Genomic DNA, 14,218 nt, shown 5'->3' with positions numbered 1-14,218 from the left:
CCTCTGACCTATCAGTATAAATGGTGTTTCTTTCCTATCTTATAATAGCCTGCAAAATGCTTTGTGGTTTGTTTGTTTGTTTTTTTTTTTTTTGGGGGGGGGGGGGGATTGCTAAGGGAGAGTATAGTAAGTCGTGAATAAACAAAAGCATTCCTTTGGGTGCTGCCTGTATTTATTAATTTATTAGGATTTTGCTCACACCTTTTCAGTAGCAGCTCAAGGAGAGTTACTTTCAGGTACACTGGGTATTTCTCTGTCCCAGAGCCGATGATGAGAAGCAAACGCAGGCGCTAGAGGCTGTTAGCACCATGCTAGCGCCTGTGTTTACTACCGCCCCATGATCAGAGCCCCCGAGCGCGTGAAACAATGCGCTCGTGGGCTCTGAACACAACTAGCATGCAAAACACGGCTCTTAGCGCAAGTAGCATGCAAATGCATGCTAAACCTATTCATCCCCAATGATCAGCAACCAGCGCGCCAAATATTGGCTCGCTGGCTGCGGCAAACCCTACTCCAGCTCAGAGCTGGCGTTAGGGTTTGCAGACCATTAGGGAGGAATGGTGAGCCCTGTCCAGCATGCATTTGCATGCTAGCTGGCCCCCATTCCCCCCAATGCAGCAGTCCTGGTAGGAACCCTGAACTGACCTGAACCCCCCTCACCCCAGCAACAGGTTCAGGGGGGCTGGAGATCCGGTGGGTCTCCAGCCCCCTAACCCCCCCAGCATCCCACCGATTTCCCTGCGCTGGCGGCGGGGGCCGTTTCTCCCATGCACAGTGGGTAAAAAGACCCCAGGCACACATGGCCATGCGATAAGAAAACTCTTACCGCATGGCCATGCGGCGGGAAGCCCTTCCCGCCACCCGTTCAAGTGGCGATAAGGACTCCTGCGCTAAGTCAGCGGTAACCGGGCAGCGCGAGGCCACTCCTCCTCTCAGCGTTACTTTGAAAAGATTTTGGGAAAGGAAAAAAAAGTTTAACATGTGAACGTTAACTTCCTGCTGAGGGACAGATATGGTATCTCTAGACAATGCCACATCAAATGTTTCTACAAAAATATACACGTTTATGTACACAAATTAAGCAGCTCATATTCTTGTACAATACACAGTGCAAACAAAATACTGAAAGACAAACCCTCCACTGTGAGGGAGCAGATGGTTACATAGTTTGAGACCTTGCGCTGGGGGAGAAGCTGTTACTGCAAAAATGTATAATTTCAGGTCTGCTTTGCAATAACGAATGCTTTTTATTCTGTCTCTCAAAGCCATAGCAATAGGCAGTGTGATAGACAAAGACCACGTCTGAGTCATTTGATGAAGTCATCCTTGCCCAAAATAAAGCAGACTGGCCCCTAGACAGATGGGTCATGCAGTCCCACCAGCAGGTGGGTGGAGAGACCGAGAGCTACAGTTGCTCCAGGGACTCCCAACTCAGATTTTGCTGCCACTCGCTATATGTTACTGCAAAGTGACACTGGAACGCTAAGTTCAGGATGTGTTCTGTCCTGTTCTGCTGGCTGCTGTGTTTGCTGACTCTGTTTCAACTTCCTCCCGCATGAATTTAACGAGTGAAAGTGAAAGAAGAGAGGCAGACCAATGAGTCTAGGCACGACAGCACAGCAGCTCCTGCAGTCTCCGCAAAGACACCCACTGTCTGCCTGGCCATGCTGCCATCCAAGGTACTGACCCTTCCAAACCCAGGGGGCTTCAACTTTGAGAACTGCCAGAGGTGAGGAGGCAACACCCTTCCTTCAGTGTGCCTGCTGTCTGTACCCTCTGCCCAGCTGTCTGTTGCTGGCTTCTTCTCTGTTTCACCCTCCCTGGTCTGTCTCTCTCCACCTCAGATTATCTGGTAGGTGCCATACGAATCATAATATTCATAATCATGGCTGGGTAAGGGACTTCCCTGTCCAGAGGGCAGAAATCTTTCTGGGTACAATGGAAGCTGTTGGAGGAAAGTGAAAGCGAAAGGGCTGTGAACAGGGCTAGGGGACAAATCCTGGAATCGAGAATTTGAACAGTATCGTGTCACAGACAACAATGCACTGGTGTAGCCAAGGGTGGGCCCGGGAGGGCGTAGGCCCACCCAGTAGCAGCATACCTATGATGTGTCTGGCAGGGATTCCCAAGCTCCACCAGCTGAAAACTCCCCAACAACTGTCCCTCCTGCATACTTGTCAATTGCAGATCCTCACCTGCAGCAAGCAGCGACTGATATACACTTCGCACCGGCCCCACAGCCTTCCCTCAGACATATTCCCACCTATGCGGAAAAAGGAAGTTGCATCAGTGGGAAGGCTGTGGGGCCAACATACACAGTGTGTATTAGTTGCTGCTTGCTGCCGGTGAAAATCTGCTATTTAAAAGGTATGCGGGAGAGGAGGGGGGATATTTGAGAGACCATATGGCGCGCAGACAGTGGCGTACCAAGGGGGGGTGGTTTGCCCCGGGTGCACGCCACTGGGGGGTGCCGCAGCGCGCACCTGCTCTGAGTTCGCTGACCACGCATTTGCTGCAGCTCCCTCTGCCCTGGAACAGGTTACTTCCTGTTCCGGGTCAGAGAGAGCTGCAGCGAACGCGCGAAGTCAGGGAACTCTGAGCAGGCGTGTGCTGCGGCACCCCCCCAGAGGCGTGCATCAGGGGGGGGTGCTGCCCCCGGGGGGGTCCACGCTGCATTGGGGGGGGGGGTGCTGCACCCAGGGGGGGCAGGGCGCCGCCCCGGGTGTCCGCCCCCCTAGGAACGCCACTGCGTGCAGGTGAGAGAAGAAACCAAATTACCTGTTGGACAGGGTGGGGTTCTTCTGTCCACCCATCTTGGGCCCAGGCCCACCCAAAATTGGGTGTCTGGCTAAGCTCCTGCAACAAAGAAAGGGGAGGTGAGAAATAATATTCTAGATATAGTTCAGAGCTATAGGGCCAACGAGTGCCCAGGGCAGAAATTTGGATGGGGGTTTCCAAAGCCCAACAGCAGCCTGTATCGCCGTCAAGTTTGGGTAGGTTCAGGGAACCAGGGCAAGTGCCCTGTTTGCCTCCCCCTCATGCCAGCCCAGGGGTGCTAAGCATTCACTCAACTTCCTGTCTTTCCACACGATGTACTAAAGTCTCTGTGATTTTGACTTAGTTTCAGGCTCTAGAGGGGGATATTCAGCAGTAGTATTCTAGTTAAATACCATTGAATCTTGGTGGTGCCTGGAGATTCTCATTTTTAATATTGACTCCTTAATTTTTACTGACTGCCAGTAAATGTACTGACTGATCATGACCCTGACATGCATCTAGACAGTGTAATGAAAGCACAGCACCACGCCCCAGTCGGAGAGAGGGGAGGTGGGACAAGAACTTTCCCCGAGGAGGATAGGGATGGTGGGCCGGCAGTCAGGCATCCTGGAGGTTTAGGGAGATAAGTTGCTATGTGTAGGTGAAGGTTACTTATTTAGGTGTCTGTATCTGAGTCAAACTGTGTGTGTGTGTGCATGCATGTGTGTCTGTGCGTGTGTGTCGGGCAACCTGTCTTCATTGTATGTGTGTGCGCGCATCTGTGTCTCTTTTTTGTAATCACTCCTCCTATTTCTCCCCTCCCTCAGAAATGAATTTTTGGAGAAAGAGGCATCCCAGCAAGGGCTCAAAGTCCCTAAAGCAAGGAAAACCGGGACCACGATCGCTGCAGTAGTGTACAAGGTAAGTGACCCCCCCCCCCCCCCCCCCCCCGGTGCAACTGTACAGACACGGGGACTGTGAGACCAAGTTCAGCTACAGATGCCTGCTAAGTGCAGAGAGCACAGGGGCTGAAAATACTGGGAGGAGAATGAGGCAAAATGCAGAACGTGCAGTGGCTGAAAATACCAGAGGGAGATTCTGGCAACATGCAGAGAGCACTGGGTTTGAAAATACCTGGAGGAGACTCAAGCTAAATGCAGAGAGTTCAGAGTGTGAAAATAAAGACGGAGAATGCAGACAGTACAAAGACTAAAAATACCAGAGAATCTCTGTGATTTTGTGGGTGAATCACTTTATCTGTCTGTTCCCCGCTTCTAATCCATGGCTCTGCATTGCCTCTCTACGTATGATTTTGCGACAAGTAACTTTCTCTCTTTGCCTTCTTCCCTCAACCTCTCCCCACCCTTTCTCAGGACGGTGTCATCCTGGGGGCTGATACCCGGGCCACAGATGACATGGTGGTGGCCGATAAGAACTGCTTGAAAATTCACTTCATTACCTCCAGGATCTAGTAAGTGAACCTTGCTGGGGCATCTGTACCTCAAGATGTGGGGGTAAAAGGGGGGAGGGGAGATAGAGACATGGAAAATGAACCCATCCTGATTAAAAGCCATTGTAAAAATGGAATGAGTGGCATTTGTAGATATGGAATTGAGTTGGAGGTATGTCTGGGTGGGAAATTGCTTCTCCTGTGACCTTGAAAGCCTCCTGAAGGTCAAACAGGTCCAGAGCTCTTGCAAGGATAAAGACCTTCCCCTGCGACCCCTGATAATAAATTCTTAGGTGGCATAACTTCTGCATTAAACCCATCTCTCCCTCTGTCCCTGTGGCATAGCTGCTGTGGTGCAGGTGTGGCCGCTGATGCAAAGATGACCACCCAGCTTCTCTCGTCCAACCTCCAGTTGCATGCCCTCTCCACAGGGCGTGAGCCACGTGTGGTCACTGCCTGCAGGATGCTGAAGCAGCAGCTGTTCAGGTGGGTGGGGATGTGGGGAAGGGTAGCTTTCTTTACCTTGTTGAAAAAAATAACATACAAGCACCTGATGGATCAAAAAAAAAAAGGAGAATAGGGAATAAGAGCAGCAATGAGGGAAAAGAGAAAGCAGCCAAGGTGATATGTGCAGAATTTGAGGGCTGGGATGGGATGGGGGTGGTTGTAATCTCTGTCCCAATGCATTCTTTTTTAATTTAATGTTTGTTATTTTCTGGACTGCCCCCCTCCCTTTATTATCCAGAAGAACAAATTGTGGCCTAGTGGTTAGAGCACTGGTCTTGCAATCCAGAGGTGGCCAGTTCAAACCCACTGCTGCTCGTTGTGATCTTGGGCAAGTCACTTAACCCTCCATTGCCTCAGGTACAAACTTAGATTGTGAGCCCTCCTGGCACAGAGAAATATCCAGAGTACCTGAATGTAACTCACCTTGAGCTACTACTGAAAAAGGGGTGAGCAAAATCTAAATAAATATTTGTTGTTCATTTGTGGAGCAATGGCACCACCAAGTGGTCACTTTGGGACTTGCCACAGCATAGTTCATCTACAGGTTTTTTTGTGGATGTTTTTATTTTTGAAACGCCCCAAATTTTATTCTGTGCAAAATGAAGAGAGAGTGAAGGGTTCCCTCGAGTGTTGCATCTTTTCCCCCAGAATGTCTACTTCCTGTAGCTTTTTAAGAAAGGGAACAAATGAACACAAGTTAAACCCAGAGTAGTGGTGGGGGGAAAAGCTTGTGGTTCCTAATGGGGAATTGATTGAATCATGATAAAAGATCTCCCCCTTTTCTTTCCAGAAAAGAAATTCAGGGATGGAGAGGATGGAAGATCCATCTAGCTTTCCATTTTTTGGTTTTTTTTTTTTTATGTCTGTTTGTCAAATCTGTTTGTGCCCTTTGTAGTTCCCTTCATAATCTCCATCTGCAGAGCTGCCAAGTCACCCGGTTCCAGGCCGGAAACTTTTTGGCCAGTCCTGGTTTTGAGCTTGCATCCCAAAGCAGTGTGGGATTTGTAGTGTCCGATTCTACCCGTTGTAACCAGTGCTGCAAGTCCCATAATTCACCAGGAAAGGGTGGCCAGAAATCTAGGATTCTCTCAAATTCTCCACCCTTGATGGTTCAAGTGATGTAGTTTTCATTGTTAATATTTATTCTCTAATTAATTATATTTTTTAATAATAATATTATTAAATAATGGTAAGGTTTATTATCTTTTCTTCTATATCAGTTTTATACATTTTTTAATAATATTAACGTATTAATATATTTCTATATATTATTAAACAATGGTAAGGAATTTTATCTTCCCTTTCATATCAGCTTTACACATTTTGTTCCCTTTTAGATCAATTCTGTTTATGCCATTTTGTAATATTCTAAATGTTGTTATATAATCACATTGTAGATTTTTATTAACATATATTAGTACCCTTGTTATTTTCTTTAGTGTATAATTAACATTTCATATGGTATAATTTTTTCCCCACTACAAGGTCTAACATTTCAACGTTGCCCGTGATGTGTGTCTATGTGCTTTTGATATTTTCTTGACACCTTTGGACGTATTGTTAAATAGTTTTTAACTTTTATTTCTTATATTTTGAAATTTTGAAAGAATTGTACTTTATATTTAATATGTACATATGTCAATTTATTTGTTTTCTTTTTAGACCCCTGAGGAAGGCCTGCTGGCCGAAACATGGACCGTGTAGGGTCCTATTAAACTTTTCTGGCGCTCTAACTCCCTTGTTTTTGGTCTGTTTTGGGTTGTCTTCCGCCTTTTTTGTGTTTTGTTCTGTCCTTACGGGAGATTTGGACTTCCTTTTTTTGTATGCTTAACTTGGCATCTGTGCATAGCAAAAGGCCAGTGTCCGCCATTCCCAGCTTCTGTGCAGATCAGATGCAGATGAGACAGGCAGATGAACTCTGGTGTTGCAGACTTGCAGTTAGTACAGAGAAACGCGAGAGTGGGATGCTGATTCCTGTTTCTCTTGTCCTTCCTCCCACAGGTACAAAGGACATGTTGGGGCCTCCCTCATTGTGGGTGGAGTGGACTGTCGTGGCCCCCACCTCTACACTGTGCACCCTCATGGTTCCACTGACAAGCTGCCTTTTGTTTCTATGGGTGAGCAAGAGGAGGAGGAGGTGGGAGAGGTAGTAGTGCACCTGGATGTGTAAAAGGCATTTCCTATTGTCAGAAAATGAAGTTACTTACCTGTAATGGGAGATCTCCATGGACAGCGGGATAAGTCAGTGTCGGAGGACGTCACCTATATGTGACTGATGCATCCTGCTTGTCCTAGGAGAAAAGCCTTTGTGTAATTTGGAGAAGGGAATGGGGATTTAAGGATCCATCACTAGCTGTAGTATAACCCTAAACCTCACCCCTTTGCAGCTATGTGTCATTCATAATAATTCAACTTAATATTTTATAGACAGCAGACAGCACAGGCTGAAAAGAAAAACTGTAAGCTTACAATGTCCCTTCCCCCAGGAGATTATATTCTAAGTGAGAGAACACCGAGATGATGTGCTTTTGTTCTTGATGTTGTATTGGTGTCAGAAGTGGGATTAGAACCTGAATCAGTAGATATCTCAGCTCTGTACTTTCAGCACCAGTTGCCATAAAGTGAGAGGTGGTGGTAGAGGTGGGATTGGAAGTTGGGTCTGCAAGCATTAGAGGATTTCAGCATCAGGCTGTCATAGAGGGAGGGTTGGTGGAAGCAGTAGGAATGGAATCCGGTTCTGGAGGTGTCGTCATTCTATGCCCTCAGTGCTAGGCTGTCACAAAAGGAGAGTTGGTGGCAAGAATGGGGCTGATAGTCTTCATTTTCCCCCTTTCTGATGGATTTAGGGTCCGGAGCAGGGGCAGCGATGGCGATACTAGAGGATCGATTCAAGCCCGATATGGAGGTGAGAGGAAGGGGGAGGGGTACAAGTGAAGGTGATGGATAGAGACTAAAACTCTGTAATGTGGATGGCAGAAATGTCTCACTCTTTTACGCCCATTCAGAGCTTGTCTATAATTAAGGGATAGTTATTCAGCCTGCAACAGTGAGCGATTTTTTTCGTTGCCGCTGGCTTTAATGACAGGCCATGTCCGGAGACTGGCACTGAATAATAACTGGATATATTCAGCCAGCTGGCATTTATTGGGTTAATAGCCAATATTCAGCCCTTAACTGGATAAGTTAAACTGGACAAAGATGTGTTTCATGTGGTCTGATTTATCTGGTTAACTTGTCCGATTCAGGGGTCCTTTTACTAAGGTGCGCTGAAAAATGGTCTGCGGTAGTATAAACGCGTGTTTTGGGCGTGCGTGCAGAGTTATTTTTCTGCGCATCTACAAAAAATGCCTTTTAAAACTTTTTGCCGAAAATGGACGTGCGGCAAAATGAAAATTGCCCCGCGTCCATTTTGGGTCCGAGACCTTACTGCCAGCCGTTGACCTAGCGGTAAAGTCTCACATGGTAACCGGGCGGTAATGACCTATGCGCGCCAAATGCCATGTGGCGCACGTCCAATAATAAAAATTATTTTTCGGACGCACGCCAAAAATGAAATTACTGCAAGAGCCATGCGGGAGCCGGGTGGTAACTCCATTTTGGCGCGTGTTGGCCACGCATAGACACTTATGCAGCTTAGTAAAAAGGCCCCCTAAGTGCTGAATGTTCCAGCTCTGCCCCCAGACCACTCACAACATAGCCAGTTTTGACTTAGGTACTATTTATGTATTTATTTATTTGTGACATTTATATCCCACATTATCCCAAATAAGTTTGAGTTCAATGTGGCTTACAATAAACAGTACAAGATACATAACAAAGAATAATGCATAAGAAAGTAATTTGTTGTAAGAATCCGATTTTACAATACAGTATCATAAACGTACTGGGATAACTATGGATGTTTAACTTTTAGAAAATCTATTATGAATGAGAAATTGTACATTGAAGCAAAGAGAAAGTTAATGGTAAATAGAGTAATAACCAATTCAGGTAATAATTGTTTGAGATATGGTCGTTCTTTGTGAGGGTTTGTTTGAATAGGAACAATTTGAGGATTTTGCAGAATCTAGTATATTCCTGTATATTTCTTATTTTGGGTGGTAAGGAGTTCCACCATTTGCTTCCTAGGTAAGTGAAGTCTGCAGCGTGGACAGTTTTGTAGATCACTTTTTTGGGAGGTGTAGTCTGAGATAGTTTCTTGCCTCATAGTTAGTGTTTCTTTGAGGTAAGCTTATTAATGGTACCATATAGTCTGGAGCTGTGCCATTTAGTATTTGAAAGATAAATGTACATAATTTGAAGGTGATTCTCGCTTTGATGGGAAGCCAGTGTAATTTGATTAGAGGCACTTTCAAAACAAAGAGATTTTGTATATGAACCTGGCTGCAGTGGTTTGAGCTGTTTGGAGTTTTTTCAACAGGTTCTCCTTACAGCCAGCATATATGACATTACAATAATCGAACTGGGATAATGTTAATGATTGTACCAATAGTCTGAATGTTTCTGATGAGAAATAGGGTCTAATCCTTTTTAGTTTCCAAAGAGACCTGAAAGATTTTGTGATTACTGAGGAAATTTGAGTATCAAATGTTAAACGTTTGTCTATAATTATACCTAGAATTTTCAGATTATTGTCAATTGTGAAACTATTGTAGTAGTTTTAATCAAATAGGTTGGTAATGACCATGAATTTAGTTTTTTTTTTCTTTATTTAGCTTTAGTTTGGATTCTGAGGTCCAGGTTTCCATCAGATTTAAGCCAAGTTTTGCCTTTTGTAAGATGTCTTGAATGTTCTTTTTGAAGCTTATGTATAAGGTAACATCGTCAGCGTATATGAATGCTTTGAATCCTGCTGTTTCTAGTCTGTTACCTAGTGGTCACATCATTACATTAAACAGAATGGGCGATAGTGGAGAACCCTGAGGGACGCCACAGTCCGGTGACCAAGCAGAGGATAAGGTTCAGTGGTGTGCTGGAGCAGGCTCTCACAGGCTCGCAAGAGCCGGTTGTTAAGTTTTTAAGAATTTTGGGAGCCGGTTGTTAAAGTAGGGCCCTCCATGGCTACTTTAACAACTGGCTCCCAAAATGTGGGCTTGGGCCCCCTGCTGAATTCTGGTGGGGATGCTGAGCCCTGCCAGCCAAGTAAATAGACTACTGCTGCTCCCCACTCCTTCTTTCCAGCTCTGGGCAGCAGGCTGGGACTTCTCGAGCATGTGAGAGAAGTTCCAGCATGCTGCTCAGAGCAAGATGTTGGGAGTGGTGGAAGTCCATTTATTGGCTGCCAGCAAAGGTATGCCTAGCGTGCCCGCACGAAGGGAGGGAGGAGAGAGAGGCACGTTTTGCTCTCCACCCTCCCCCCCCCCCTCCCGGCCACCCCTGGCCCTTCCAACTGCAGAGCTGGCTAGAAAGAGCCTGTTGTTAAAAATTTACCAGCACACCCCTGATAAGGTTCCTTTCATTTTCTTGATTTCAGGAATCCTTGAAACCATTTGTGGATTGTGCCACATATACCAAAGTTGTCTAGTACGTTTAGTAGGATTTTATGATCTACTACATCGAATGCGCTAGACATATCGAACTGCATTATTAAGATCTTAGACCCTATTCTAATTTCCTTTCTGAGATTTGATACTAGATGTAGTAAGGACTGTCTCGGTGCTATAGGATGGTCTGAAACCTGATTGCGATTTGTGTAGTGGGGAGAATTGTGAAAGGTAGTCCATAATTTGTGCTGTTATTATTCTGTCCATCGCCTTGATCATCAAAGGAATGGAGGCTACTGGTCTGAAGTTTGTTACATCAGTTATGGTGATTGAATTGTATTTTGGTATTGGTGTTAGAATAATTTATTATCAGGGAAGGTGTCATGGAACAGTAGGAAGGAGATATGCTGCTGAAGCAGATTAATGAATATATTAGGAGCTTCCTTCATAAGGTAACTAGGACAAGGATCTAGTATGCATTGTGAAGTTGAGTATTTTAGGAGGTAATGTTTTACTGTGTCATGGGTTAGTAGATGGAAGGAAGACCAAATTCTGTTGGTGGCTATTCCTTTATGTGTGTCTGACTGTTTTTCATAAATATCTTGATGATTGATTTTTAATTTGAGTATGCCTTCTCTGATATTAACTAGGGGCGTATCTGGACTCTGGCGGTAGGGGGGGCCAGAGCCAGAGGAAGGGGGCACATTTTAGCCCCCCCCCCACCACCATTGCCAGACCCCCCCGCCACCAATGACTCTCCACCCCCCTCCCGCCGTCAACCCTCCCCCGCTGCCGTTGCTTACCTTTGCTGGCGGGGGACCCCAACCCCCGCCAGCCGAGGTCCGCTTCCACCTGCCGCTGCCTTTAAAAATATTTCTTCAGCTGGCGGGGGACCCCAACCCCCGCCAGCCGACCCGAGGTCTTTAAAGTTCTTCTTCGTCCTCCGTGGCCGTGCTGCTGTTGAAAGCTGTTGAATCCAGTTCGGAGTCTGACATCGCAGGACGCTCCTGCACGTACAACGTGCTGCGACGTCAGACTCCGAACTGGATTCGACAGCTTTCAACAGCAGCACGGCCACGGAGGACGAAGAAGAACTTTAAAGACCTCGGGTCGGCTGGCGGGGGTTGGGGTCCCCTGCCAGCAAAGGTAAGCAACAGCAGCGGGGGAGGGTTGACGGCGGTAGGGGGGGGCCAGGGCAAAATCTGCGTTGGGACCCAGGCCACAGTGGCCCCATGCAGATACGCCCCTGATATTAACTATTTTTTGTTTGAAAAAAGTAGCCAGTTGCTCTGCTGTTGGTGGAGACTCTGTGGTTCTGGTTATTTCTTTTATGGATAATAGGCTTTTAATCAACTCAAAAAGTTACTGGTATTAAAGAAATTACCACTGATTATTTTGTTATAGTTTGAGTTTTTGCAGTTTTGATCTCATTTTTATATGTTTTGATGGCAGTTTTCCAAGTTGATTTGTTTTCGTTTGATTTTGTCTTTAGCCCATTTTCTTTCCAGTTTTCTACATTTTCTTTTCAAAGGAAGGATAGATTGATTAAACCAAGGTGAAATTTTCCGGCTTCGTTTGGATGTAGGTTTGAGGGGAGCTATGTTATTTAAGACAGCATAGGTCATCTCATTTAATCATGAAGTTGTTATTTGTCTGCTGGAGGAAGAGCAGGATTGTTCAAGACGTTAGACCTGAAGTTTGTGGTTTTTATTTTTCCTCTATTTTTGTTATTTTAGTTACATTTGTACCCCGCGCTTTCCCACTCATGGCAGGCTCAATGCGGCTTAGGTACTTATTTGTACCTGGGGCAATGGAGGATTAAGTGACTTGCCCAGAGTCACAAGGAGCTACAGGGAGAAATCGAACCCAGTTCCCAGGACCAAAGTCCACCACCCTAACCACTAGGCCACTCCTCCACTCCCTCTAGTTTTGTGAGAAGTCGTTGTACTTTTATTTTTCATTGATTTTGTATTTTCCCTCCAATAGTTTACTGTGATCTGGCCGGGGAGTTTGAGTTCCAGTAAGGTTACTTAGATGAAAGTTGTTGTTTGCAAATTTATAGGGTAATAGGTCAAGTGACCTTTATTGTGACAGGTATGGCTGAATGGTTGTGTGAGTTGCCAGTAGTTTAAAAAGTCAAGTCATTTTTTTTGTATTACTGTCATTCTGATTATCTAGATCAGTGGCGTACCAAGGGGGGGGGGGTCCGCCCCGGGTGCACGCCGCTGGGGGGGTGCCGCGTGCCTGTTGGCCGAGTCCGCTCGTTCCCTCCCTGCTGCTCCCTCTGCACGGAACAGGTTACTTCCTGTTCCAGGGCAGAGGGAGCAGCAGGGAGGGAATGAGCGGACTCGGCCAACAGGCGCGCAGCACCCCCCAGCAGGTAAAAATGCATCTGGGGGGGGTGTAATTTCGCCAGTTGGGGGGGGTGTAATTTCGCTGGTGGGGGCACATCGGCGATCCGCCCCGGGTGTCACGCAGCCCAGGAACACCACTGATCTAGATATAAATTGATGATCCCCTATTATTACACTATCCAGTTAAATGTGCCTGAATATCCCCGGATAACCCTGCACGGACAATTTAATGGGGCAGGAGCCTTTCCTGCTTGGTTAAATTGCATTGAATATTGAGCCCTAAATGTATTATCACTCAGCACAGTGGTAAGAGCTGCTGGCTGACACTGAAGAATATTGAATGTGATTCCTGGTGAATGCACGAGTCTTCCTCAGTTTCCTTGGTCTCTCTCTTTGCTCCATGTTCTCGCACAGCTGAAGCCCGCGATGGATCTGCTCCGAGATGCCATCACGGCCGGAATCATGTGTGACCTGGGCTCAGGCAGTAATGTGGATTTGTGCGTCATCACCAGGGAGAAAGTGGAGATGATGCGTGGCTTTGAGCAGCCTGGAAAGCGTGGCGAGAGGTAAGAGGGAAGGTCACTAGCATGCGGAGAAGCAGATTGCGATCCCACTTCCTGACACCAACTCTCCCTGTGTCACCGCTTAGTGCTGAGAGCACAGAACTGTGACACCTGCAGTCTCAGGTTCTAATCCAACCACTTCCACCAACTCTTGTGAACTTTGATTATGGTTTCTACCTTGACGCACTGTCTTTCTCTTTCTCATTTTCTTTTAGGTATGGCTCATACCGGTACCAGAAGGGCACGACTGCTGTCCTCACACAGTCCATCAAGCCACTGGAGGTGGAATTGGTAGAGGAACATATACAGACCATAGACATGGAATAACTCCTCCTCCACTATGAACTGTGTATTGGGTGAAGTTTGTTGGCATTCTCTCTGGTCAGTGGACTGCTCCCCTGCCTTCCTTGATATGCATCCACTCCATCCTTTTATTAACAAAATGAAAATCAACGGGTAGTCAAGTGTGAAGGGGAAATATGTGGGACTCAGCTGGTCATCTCTCCCATGTCAACCCAAAGGGGCTGATCCAGTCCTGTTCTACCCTGTTGCATGCTGGGAGATGCAGCTGTGATCCATATGTTTTCTCGTTCTGATTACAGATAGCTGTGAATCTGCCCTAATATGATTGCCCAAACACGCAGGGCTACTGAATGTGATAAGCACAGTTTCTTTGCATTTTGGCACCATGTCGAATGGTTACTGTGTGAATAAAGTGATTTTAGATGACTGGTTTGTGTCTACTGGCTCATTTCTGCTGTAGCAGCTCATCGCTTCCCTTGAGTATTCTGAAATGGGCATGAATACAAGATGGATTTCTCCCCAGTAAGTCAGTGGTGAGATGTGGGACACAGTCCATCTCACAATCTTCAGCCAGGGGGCACTAAAGGGCTGTAGTCAGTCACTAGTGAGTGGGGTTTACTCTTCCTCAACCTCAGACAGAGGGCTTTATGGGGGGTGGAGTTGTCAAACCACTATGAAGGGGAAAAAAAAAGACAAACCTATGTGAACACATCTAATCAAATACCTCCCCTCCACCCCCCAAAAATTCCTAACTCAATTGTAAAATGGGCTTTATTGGAGTTAAGGTGGAACTGAAAATGG

The 14,218-nt window shown here is 46.3% G+C and overlaps 1 protein-coding gene across 2 annotated transcripts; it reads left to right on the top strand.

Annotated features, from left to right (window-relative positions):
• Positions 1–1,327: 1,327 nt before the first annotated feature.
• LOC115459430 (proteasome subunit beta type-7-like) lies at positions 1,328–13,843 on the top strand. Of its 2 annotated transcripts, none has more exons than XM_030189253.1 (8): positions 1,328–1,679; positions 3,585–3,678; positions 4,131–4,228; positions 4,553–4,693; positions 6,716–6,831; positions 7,561–7,619; positions 12,966–13,117; positions 13,330–13,843. In XM_030189253.1, exons 1-8 carry the CDS (start codon positions 1,597–1,599, stop codon positions 13,439–13,441), a joined length of 855 nt encoding a protein of 284 aa, XP_030045113.1. In that variant the 5' UTR covers positions 1,328–1,596; the 3' UTR covers positions 13,442–13,843. The 2 variants fall into 2 exon arrangements, with proteins under 2 accessions (XP_030045113.1, XP_030045114.1); XM_030189254.1 differs by having other exon boundaries at positions 1,593–1,729.
• Positions 13,844–14,218: the final 375 nt, after the last annotated feature.

This window comes from Microcaecilia unicolor, unplaced genomic scaffold (genome assembly GCF_901765095.1).
Source record: "Microcaecilia unicolor unplaced genomic scaffold, aMicUni1.1, whole genome shotgun sequence".
NCBI classification, from domain to species: domain Eukaryota; kingdom Metazoa; phylum Chordata; class Amphibia; order Gymnophiona; family Siphonopidae; genus Microcaecilia; species Microcaecilia unicolor.
Note: the sequence above shows the minus strand (reverse complement) of the source record. Positions and strands in the feature narration are given on the sequence as shown.

Bases quoted from the DNA above. Each gene is read 5' to 3' on its own strand.
- LOC115459430 (XM_030189253.1), top strand. From the start codon at position 1,597: ATGAGTCTAGGCACGACAGCACAGCAGCTCCTGCAGTCTCCGCAAAGA. The intron at 4,694-6,715 runs GTGGGTGGGGAT...TTCCTCCCACAG, and splicing joins CTGAAGCAGCAGCTGTTCAG to GTACAAAGGACATGTTGGGG. The intron at 7,620-12,965 runs GTGAGAGGAAGG...GTTCTCGCACAG, and splicing joins GATTCAAGCCCGATATGGAG to CTGAAGCCCGCGATGGATCT.